Below are 10,402 nucleotides of genomic sequence, written 5' to 3' on the forward strand. Positions count from 1 at the left end.
GAGGAGGAGGAGGGAAGGGTACTGAGGGGAGGGTAGACCCCTCCTCCTCCTCCTCTTTCTCCTCCCTCTCCCCTCATTCTTTAATATGCTCCGGGGGGTCACCTGACCTCGGGGGGTGGGGGATGGAGGGGGAGCGTCACGCGACCTCGGGGGGTCACGTGGGAATCACCTTGGGGGTCACGTGACCTTGAGGTGACCTTGAGAGGGTCATGACCTCGGGAGGGGTCACGTGACCTTGGGGTGACCTTGGTTACGCCGACGGCGACGGCGACGCCGCTCAAGCCGGAAACGGGCGCCTAATGGTGAATTCCACTCGTAGATCTGGAGCGCTTTCCAAAATCCGCGAGGGAGGCAAAATTCCGCTCCGTGGGACCCGCTCCGTATCGACGAGGGGAAGATAAACTTGCATTTTTGGAGCGACCTCCCCCACACCCCTCCCCAACCCTTCTCCTTCCGCCGTTCAAAATGGCCGCTGCTCGAACTTGACCAGCCCACCAACGCCTCAGCCGGCTGATCTTTCCGACGACCAGTGACGACTGTCACTGCTTAGCTGCAGAAGTAACACGTGACACAGGCCGGGCCGAATTATACGTACCACGGCGCCCATGTCACAAATAGCGAAGACGTCCGCGTTCGGCACCGTCACATACCTTTCGGCCGCCTCGAAGCGGCGGGGCACGGACAGCGATTGCCTGCGGTGGAGTTCAGATTGCTAGTACGACTTTAATAAACACAGAGGTAACAAACCATCACTTGCGCGGTCGTTGCCTAACCACTTCTTGCTTTATTTCACGGGAAAACGCCGATGGAATGCAGTGTAAAAAGGTAAACAATCACTGGCTGCAGAATGAATAGGCCTAACCTTGCGTCTGCCTCCGGCTTTTCTGTCGTTCTTTTTTTCGTTCTTCCTCGGTGATCACAGATGTCAGCGCTTACGATTTGCCACGCTCCACATTCCCAGCTTTTTATCCCTGATCTACGTGAGGTAGAAGCGTTCGAGCCGTCACAGTCCAGAGTAAACAACCGACGCACCCGAACAGATCCAACTCCACGACCCGACCGTGGCCCGACCGGCCCGCCGATCTCTCCAACCTCACCGCGCGTGCGCACCGCCGATTTAGACGGAAATCACGTGGGCCGCTCTGTCAATTTCCGGAGAGATCCATAGAGTAATATAGTAGAACGTAAAAAGTGGCCACTCGGACCCTATCGCGACCCAGAAAGTAGGTTTCACGGCAGCCGCCAGCTGGCGCCATAGTGCCTATTTATTTACACATTTGTTATATTTGCACCGTTCACAAATTGTTCTATCTTAATTTAGAAGCTTTTAAAATTGTTAGTAGCTTCGAAGGTCAGAGAAGAATATCCCAATGATTGCGACTTCCGCTTGGGCAAAACGCCGCCATAACAGCAGCCTGCCCAGGCTCCCTGGGTGTTGGGCTCGGCGGCTCGGGCGGTCTGCCTGCTGTTCCTGTCGTCAACGATTTCTCGGTGTTCACTTCGTGGAAAAGGTGAGCCATTTCAAAACACTATTACGCAACCACATGACGAGTGTTTCACGGGTCTGTTGGGCGTGAGCGTCTTTCGGGCTCGCCGCTTTTCTCTGTTCCATCAGGTTTCATAGCGTGAAATGCGGCAGGGCAAACGCAGAAGCGTCTGACGCTGCAAACACGTGCGCGTTGTCTTCAGCGGCGCTGATTCCAGCTTTCACTTCTCAAACGCGCGTGCATTACATGCTCATTTAAAGCGTCGAGCTGTCTCTCGTAGTTTTTTTCTTTTTTGGCACTTACGGTGAAATGGAGCTGTGCACACAGCTTCTGCGGGGGCCGAGAGTCGGTGACGCCAAAGAGAGGTCCTGAGACGCTTTGCTCAATGTGGTGTGGTTTCTTCATCCTACTCGCACGGGTTTTTCGTTCTTTGCGTGAGGTTTTGTCCTTATTAATGTTGAAAGTACATACCGCAGCACCGTGCTTTTAATTTGATCTGGTCGAGAACAGCCAGCTCGGGGAAATGAAATCACAGGTGAGCAAGGCATTCGATTATCAGCGTAATTGGTGCACCCTGCGCGCTGGAGCATGCTGGAGCACCATAGTGAACCATAGTATCATGAGGCGCCGAAGCATTGGTTTCACGTCGTCCGAGTTGGTGTATATTAACATGTAATTCATCTTTTTATTTAAGGGCGCTGTTCGTGCACCGTGGTTACCTCGTGATTTATACAGTACGAACTTGACCTTGTGTTTTGTATATTAGTACAGTTTATTGTGTCATGACCAGCTCCCTTTTCGCAGGCAAATCAGAATCTCACGGCGCCAATTCTGTAACTTTTCTTCTGCAGCGCACGCCGTCGAAATGCCCAGCTACGGTAGCTACTGCTGCGTAGCGTGGTGCGGTAACAACGGAAGAGCGTGCAAGAAACCGGGAACAAAGTTTTTCCGGGTTCTACGGGACAGCAGGTAGCCATGGTTTTCGTCTGTCTTTGTTCTAAAAACTTACTGGATGACTGTTCAGCTGTCAAAGCGAAAGAACGGAACGTTTGTTTCTTCAAAACTAGTTTCAAAGCTGTAGTAAGTAAGGGAAAAACTTGGGCGAGTTCTTTTGCATAGGGATGAATGAAAACAGTGCAGGCGAGACGAAGGACCAGAACTCTGGAGTACTCACAGTACCAAGTTTTGCTCAAACTACACTAAGGTGGTTAAGTAACACAGTCACTTACCAGCCGTGGAATTGTTATGTATTTCATTTTTCTTAAAACTGTACTTCGTAATCTCGCACATAGCCTGTACTTATGAGAAAATAATGTATAGGACACTACTCAGGCACCATGACAGAACAGCACACGACAAAACAGCACGCGACAAAACAGCACGGTCAAAACAGCACGCGTCAAAACAGCACAGCGTCAAAACAGCACGACGACAAAACAGCACGCGTCAAAATAGCACGCGAAAAAACAGCACAGCGTCAAAACGGCAAAGCGACAGGAGAGCACGTGCCAAAACAGCACGGTGGTAAAACAGCATAGCGTCAGAACAGCATAGCGTCAAAATAGGACATTGACAATACAGCTAGGGTTTGGCGTATTCGGTTTTTATTATTTTGAAACTGGGCGTACATTTTTCGGTTTTTATTACAAGCAGAAGTTTTCGGTTAATTGCTGAGAATATTTGTAGACACATAAACTTTTCAGTTCTTTTCGGTTTATTGACGAAAACCAGTATACCGACGAAAATGCAATATTTAAAGGCGTTTGTTTAAAATGAATAGTAAGTAAACCAGGTACTGGATTTCTTATTTGTTGATGTCTGTGGCAGCCGACGCGACCTGTTCTGCAAGACGCTATGGAGCTCTATCGTGATCTGACATCATCGTCATGGGCTCGTATTTGTACGCAGGACGAACACGAGCTTTACTAACACTTCGGTCGGAGAGGCAAATATCAAAATCCAAAAATTTCCAAACACTGTACTCAGCGCGTTGTTCCCCCATTTTCACGACTGCGAGAGGTGGTTAATTCGCGCAGACCAAGAAACGACAATAATGCAAGCGTATTTATGCCCTCCTCTAGTAAACGGAAGCTAGGGGTGTTAAAAAATGTGCGGCATTTACGGATGCCCTTTAATTTCATTGTACAGTCCACGATTAAACTCTCTTCTTTGAACAAAGAATTCGGCACACAAATCCCTATCAGGTGAAAAACCCAGATTTCGTCCTGAAGACCATTGCGTCGGTTTAACTTTTGTTGAAATTTGAACCGATCTTGGACATAAGCTGAAAACTGCGAAAGGAAGTGGTCATACGCTCAGTAATGAGGCACATTTCTCCACCCCCCATCCAAACGCCTTCGAAAATACTGACCTTTTTCAGTTCGAACCGAATGTGTAAAAAAATATTTCGTCGTACTTTTACCGGTTTTATCAGTTTAAGCCGAAAACGCTGAAACCTAAATAGAGCGTATGGAGTTAAAAAAAATGCACGTCTCAAAGTAGGCACTGTTAAGGAGTGGAGGCTCTAGGCCAATTCCTCCAAGGTCAACTCGTCGACGGCCAATATGTCGAATCCGTTCTCATGGGAGCAAGTTGGGAGTGGGGAGTATACTCGATGCGCACATGAAGGCTCCGTGGGCAGTACCGAAGCCCCCGCTGGTGCGTATTATGGCTATTTCTCGAGCAGTTCTGCTAACGTTGACGCGCAAGTTTGCTGGTGATGTCGTCTACAATAAATGAATCAATCACGTGGCAACATGTTGTTGTTAGTTGTAAAAAAAAAAAAGAAGTGTGTGCGGCAACGGTGTGCTTAGCGTTAGCCCATGCTGTGCGGCAACAGCAATAAGTCTATGGCACGTTTCTGCTTCCCCGGTTTCCACTCGATCGAGGCCTTCGTCGGCAATAATCTGTGAATTTAACTCAAAACAACTTCTCGCCTGCTAGCTGCAGCTGCGTGTTTCCGGAAATTTTGTTCACGACGAATGAACCCCACAGAATCCGTGAATTCGCTCGACATTAAGTTGCCTTATCTTCCCGGTTCTATCAATGCATCTGTAATCAACGCATCTCCCGCTTTTTTGGGGGGACGTTTTACACTTAGGTGGTAATTACGAAACGACGAGTACCCTTACCGGACCGCCGAAAACCAGACGGTTCATAGCTTGAACTTATGGATTTCTTTTTCCCAATAACTTTTTCTCTTTCGCTAAGCCTAAAAAAAAAAAAATCTGAGAACACGACCGACATCGAGGCGAAGATATCACCTCTAACTACCCAATCTCTTCAAAGATCAGCGCAGTTAAGTAGTAGTAACTACTAGTAACTTCGTTTGTTTTTAGCAATCCCACAGCAGCACCAGTCGGGACACTGACTTAGCAATGAAATAGGCAATAAATTCCTTTATAACCTAGCGACAATAAACGAAAGGGTTAAGGAGGTTCGAAAATATTCGCGCAGAGGGAGGTGAAGAATGCGCTCGAAGTTGCTACATACGTGCTGTTTTGTCGCTGTGCTGTCTTGACGCCGTGCTGTTTTGGCATGTGCTCTTCTGTCGCTTTGCCATTTTGACGCTGTGCTGTTTTGTCGCGTGCTATTTTGACGCCTGCTGTTTTGTCGCCGTGCTGTTTTGACGCTGTGCTGTTTTGACGCGTGCTGTTTTGACCGTGCTGTTTTGTCGCGTGCTGTTTTGTCGTGTGCTGTTCTGACGCGTTCCCTGCCTTCACATCAGCACAGACGTAACACTTCACTGAATATATCATGAAAAAAATAGTTTTCATTGAAAATTTCTGCTGTTCTTTTTGTGACATCCTATAACTTCGAAGGAACAAATAAAATTATATATATGTGATGAAGGGACAGAGGCATTCCAGTTAAACAGCGATGGCCTATGTATTAACCGCCTCTGGCACTTTAATGTCCAAGTCATCTTCAGGCATTCATATACCTGTACCACATGTCACAGGTCTAAGGCGTGGGTCGAGTACGCCAAGAGACATGACCTCATGGACAAACCGGCGGCGCGCCTATACGCGAGCTACTACGTGTGCAGCGACCACTTCACTGTACACGACTTCATGGACCCTGGACGAACGAGGCTCACAAAAACAGCAGTGCCCAGTGTTCGTCCACAGGAACACTGGCAGTCTGTGATATGTCGTGGTAATGCTTTATTCACTTCCCGATGTATGCAAAATATATAAGTAGAAAAACTTGGCTTACATGTAACTCTACTTTTACTGCTTCGTAAGCTCTGACGTTACTCTTACTTCTATCTAGCATCAGTGGTATGGTCACGTTTAGGCGATCGTGTCATGTTTGCGCATCTGCATCACAATATCGTGTGTTCACTTGGTCTCATTATCATTGGTTTTGGAGCTTCCCTAGCTCCAAACATTCCCATAATCTAGGAATGTTTTGTTTTTTGTTTCAATGTCCAGAACGTGTTGACTGCTGTGTTACACCCCCAACACTGCTGCTTTCGTATCCAACATTTTGTTAATTGCAGGTGACTTTATCTTGTTTCTAATAGCCAAATTTTTGCAGACTTCGTGGAGGCCAGCACCTCGCACGGCACGCCTTCGGACAGCCAGCCGGTCACCCTGTCCAGGGCAGCTCATGGTGAGGAATTGACTCTGTTTGAAGCAACAACTTGTTTGTAATAACCAACTTCTTGCAGATCTCGCGGAGGCCAGCACCTCGCACGGCACGCCTTCGGACAGCCAGCCGGTCACCCTGTCCAGGGCAGCTCACGGTGAGGAAGCGACTCTGTTTTAGCAACAACTTGTTTCTGATAAACAACTTCTTGCAGATCTCGCGGAGGCCAGCACCCCGCATGGCAGGCCTTCGGACAGCCAGCCGGTCACCCTGTCCAGGGCAGTTCACGGTGAGGAAGCGACTCTGTTTGAAGCAACAACTTGTTTCTGATAACCTACTTCTTGCAGATCTCGCGGAGGCCAGCACCTCGCATGGCACGCCTTCGGACAGCCAGCCGGTCACCCTGTCCAGGGCAGCTCACGGTGAGGAAGCGACTCTGTTTGAAGCAACAACTTGTTTGTGATAACCAACTTCTTGCAGATCTCGCGGAGGCCAGCACCTCGCACGGCACGCCTTCGGACAGCCAGCCGGTCACCCTGTCCAGGGCAGCTCACGGTGAGGAAGCGACTCTGTTTGAAGCAACAACTTGTTTGTGATAACCAACTTCTTGCAGATCTCGCGGAGGCCAGCACCTCGCATGGCAGGCCTTCGGACAGCCAGCCGGTCACCCTGTCCAGGGCAGCTCACGGTGAGGAAGCGACTCTGTTTGAAGCAACAACTTGTTTGTGATAACCAACTTCTTGCAGATCTCGCGGAGGCCAGCACCTCGCACGGCACGCCTTCGGACAGCCAGCCGGTCACCCTGTCCAGGGCAGCTCACGGTGAGGAAGCGACTCTGTTTGAAGCAACAACTTGTTTGTGATAACCAACTTCTTGCAGATCTCGCGGAGGCCAGCACCTCGCATGGCAGGCCTTCGGACAGCCAGCCGGTCACCCTGTCCAGGGCAGCTCACGGTGAGGAAGCGACTCTGTTTGAAGCAACAACTTGTTTGTGATAACCAACTTCTTGCAGATCTCGCGGAGGCCAGCACCTCGCATGGCAGGCCTTCGGACAGCCAGCCGGTCACCCTGTCCAGGGCAGCTCATGGTGAGGAATTGACTCTGTTTGAAGCAACAACTTGTTTGTAATAACCAACTTCTTGCAGATCTCGCGGAGGCCAGCACCTCGCACGGCACGCCTTCGGACAGCCAGCCGGTCACCCTGTCCAGGGCAGCTCACGGTGAGGAAGCGACTCTGTTTGAAGCAACAACTTGTTTGTGATAACCAACTTCTTGCAGATCTCGCGGAGGCCAGCACCTCGCATGGCAGGCCTTCGGACAGCCAGCCGGTCACCCTGTCCAGGGCAGCTCACGGTGAGGAAGCGACTCTGTTTGAAGCAACAACTTGTTTCTGATAACCAACTTCTTGCAGATCTCGCGGAGGCCAGCACCTCGCATGGCAGGCCTTCGGACAGCCAGCCGGTCACCCTGTCCAGGGCAGCTCATGGTGAGGAATTGACTCTGTTTGAAGCAACAACTTGTTTGTAATAACCAACTTCTTGCAGATCTCGCGGAGGCCAGCACCTCGCACGGCACGCCTTCGGACAGCCAGCCGGTCACCCTGTCCAGGGCAGCTCACGGTGAGGAAGCGACTCTGTTTGAAGCAACAACTTGTTTGTGATAACCAACTTCTTGCAGATCTCGCGGAGGCCAGCACCTCGCATGGCAGGCCTTCGGACAGCCAGCCGGTCACCCTGTCCAGGGCAGCTCACGGTGAGGAAGCGACTCTGTTTGAAGCAACAACTTGTTTGTGATAACCAACTTCTTGCAGATCTCGCGGAGGCCAGCACCTCGCATGGCAGGCCTTCGGACAGCCAGCCGGTCACCCTGTCTAGGGCAGCTCATGGTGAGGAATTGACTCTGTTTGAAGCAACAACTTGTTTGTAATAACCAACTTCTTGCAGATCTCGCGGAGGCCAGCACCTCGCATGGCAGGCCTTCGGACAGCCAGCCGGTCACCCTGTCCAGGGCAGTTCACGGTGAGGAAGCGACTCTGTTTGAAGCAACAACTTGTTTCTGATAACCAACTTCTTGCAGATCTCGCGGAGGCCAGCACCTCGCATGGCACGCCTTCGGACAGCCAGCCGGTCACCCTGTCCAGGGCAGCTCACGGTGAGGAAGCGACTCTGTTTGAAGCAACAACTTGTTTCTGATAACCAAATTCTTGCAGATCTCGCGGAGGCCAGCACCTCGCATGGCACGCCTTCGGACAGCCAGCCGGTCACCCTGTCCAGGGCAGCTCACGGTGAGAAAGCGACTCTGTTTGAAGCAACAACTTGTTTGTGATAACCAACTTCTTGCAGATCTCGCGGAGGCCAGCACCTCGCACGGCAACCTTCGGACAGCCAGCCGGTCACCCTGTCCAGGGCAGCTCACGGTGAGGAAGCAACTCTGTTTGAAGCAACAACTTGTTTCTGATAAACAACTTCTTGCAGATCTCGCGGAGGCCAGCATTTCGCATGGCACGCCTTCGGACAGCCAACCGGTCACCCTGTCCAGGGCAGTTCACGGTGAGGAAGCGACTCTGTTTGAAGCAACAACTTGTTTCTGATAACCAACTTCTTGCAGATCTCGCGGAGGCCAGCACCTCGCATGGCACGCCTTCGGACAGCCAGCCGGTCACCCTGTCCAGGGAAGCTCACGGTGAGGAAGCAACTCTGTTTGAAGCAACAAATTGTTTCTGATAACCAACTTCTTGCAGATCTCGTGCAGGCCAGTTCCTCGTACGGCACGCCTTCAGACCTCAGCCCAGTGACACCATTCTTCTCTGCCAGCTCTGAATCAGCCGAGGCTTGTAAGTGTCTAATTTTCTTTGCTTATGTGGATGCCTCTATGCTTTTTATCAGTAAGATTCTTCGGTGCAAATGGAAAGTTGGTATTACTTCTGGATATCTTTAGTTAACAGGCATTAATGACCTAAAAGTTTAATATTCATAAATATAAGGTGGTGTTGATTTTTCACATTATATATATATAATGCAGAGTTGAGTGGACAAGCTCAACTCTATGGCCACATATATTGTTTCTCAGCTGACTAATATTGTGTTTCTTGGTTCCAGCTATTTCACGCGCCTCCACGCCCAGTTTCCGCAAGTCAGCAGTGAGACCTAAGGACGTCATAAAGCGTCTTCAAGCCAAGGTCTCGCGCTACAGGAAGGCCATCACAAGACTGCGGAAGCAAGAGCAGAAGCCGCCTCAGACAGCTACAGAAGCCCTCGCCATGATTCGCCCTCATGTCACTGAGGAGGTATTCCAGCTGGTGTCAAGTCATGTGAAACTGAGGTCGAAGGGCAGGGGAAAAAGATTTCCGCTGTGGCTAAAAAAGTTTGCCTTGCACCTAAACTTCTGTGGGCCGCAAGCGTACCGATTTTTGTCCACACATTTCACTCTGCCATCTCGGCGCTCCTTGAGAAGGTGGCTATGTAATATCAAAATGACACCCGGAATTATTCCAGGCGTAATGTCGTCTATCTCGACCAAGACGCAGTCGTGGAATGAACGGGACCGAGTCTGTAGCCTCGTCTTTGACGAGATGGTCCTAAAAAAGAACTTGGCCTATGATGTCACTCAGGATGTCGTTCAAGGATTTACGGACGATGGCATCGAACGCACTTCCACAATCGCAGACCGAGCCTTGGTTGTCCTACTCTCTGGTATTTCTAAGAGGTGGGTTCAGCCTGTCGCCTACACTATTGGTCATACATCGACGCCATCGACCGTACTTCGTAACTTGCTGACATCCCTGATCGAACAGCTAAAGGACATCAAAATTACTGTAAAGGCTGTCATATGCGACCAAGGGGCCTCCAACGTCAGTTTGGCAAATCAGTTGGGTGTGTCGGTCAGTCAGCCATATTTTACCGTAAAAAATGAACGTGTCTACTTCATTTTCGACGTTCCACACCTGATAAAAACAACTCGCAACAATGTGCAAGCGCACAGGCTTCACATCGAAAATGAAGTTGTGGATTGGACGTACATAGTACAGTTATATCATTCAACACATGAGATGCGGCTGCGATTGGCACCAAAGCTGACTGACCGGCACATTTACCAAAAGCCTTTCAATAACATGAAAGTCAAACGGGCCACACAGGTTCTGAGCGCCTCGGTATGCGTCGCACTGCTGTCTCTTGTGTACGCAAAAGAACTTCCAGAGGCAGCCATGTCTACGGCATACTTTTGCGATCGGATGGACAAGCTTTTTGACTGTTTAAACAGTTCGAGGTGCAAAAAAACAGAGCAAAAGTTGCGACATGGAATTCGGAAGGGAACTTCTGAGT

The 10,402-nt window shown here is 50.0% G+C and overlaps 1 protein-coding gene across 1 annotated transcript; it reads left to right on the forward strand.

Moving 5' to 3' along the window:
- Positions 1 to 2,462: 2,462 nt before the first annotated feature.
- On the forward strand, positions 2,463 to 9,879 carry LOC121834876 (the record flags this gene model as incomplete). The annotated part of the gene is made up of 3 exons (XM_042288777.1): positions 2,463 to 2,571; positions 8,821 to 8,913; positions 9,179 to 9,879. Coding segments are annotated over exons 1-3 (903 nt in total), but the record flags the coding sequence as incomplete, so codon positions are not given.
- Between the last annotated feature and the right edge of the window lie 523 nt (positions 9,880 to 10,402).

The sequence above is a fragment of the Ixodes scapularis genome, unplaced genomic scaffold (assembly GCF_016920785.2).
Source record: "Ixodes scapularis isolate PalLabHiFi unplaced genomic scaffold, ASM1692078v2 PGA_scaffold10__122_contigs__length_95168666, whole genome shotgun sequence".
NCBI classification, from domain to species: domain Eukaryota; kingdom Metazoa; phylum Arthropoda; class Arachnida; order Ixodida; family Ixodidae; genus Ixodes; species Ixodes scapularis.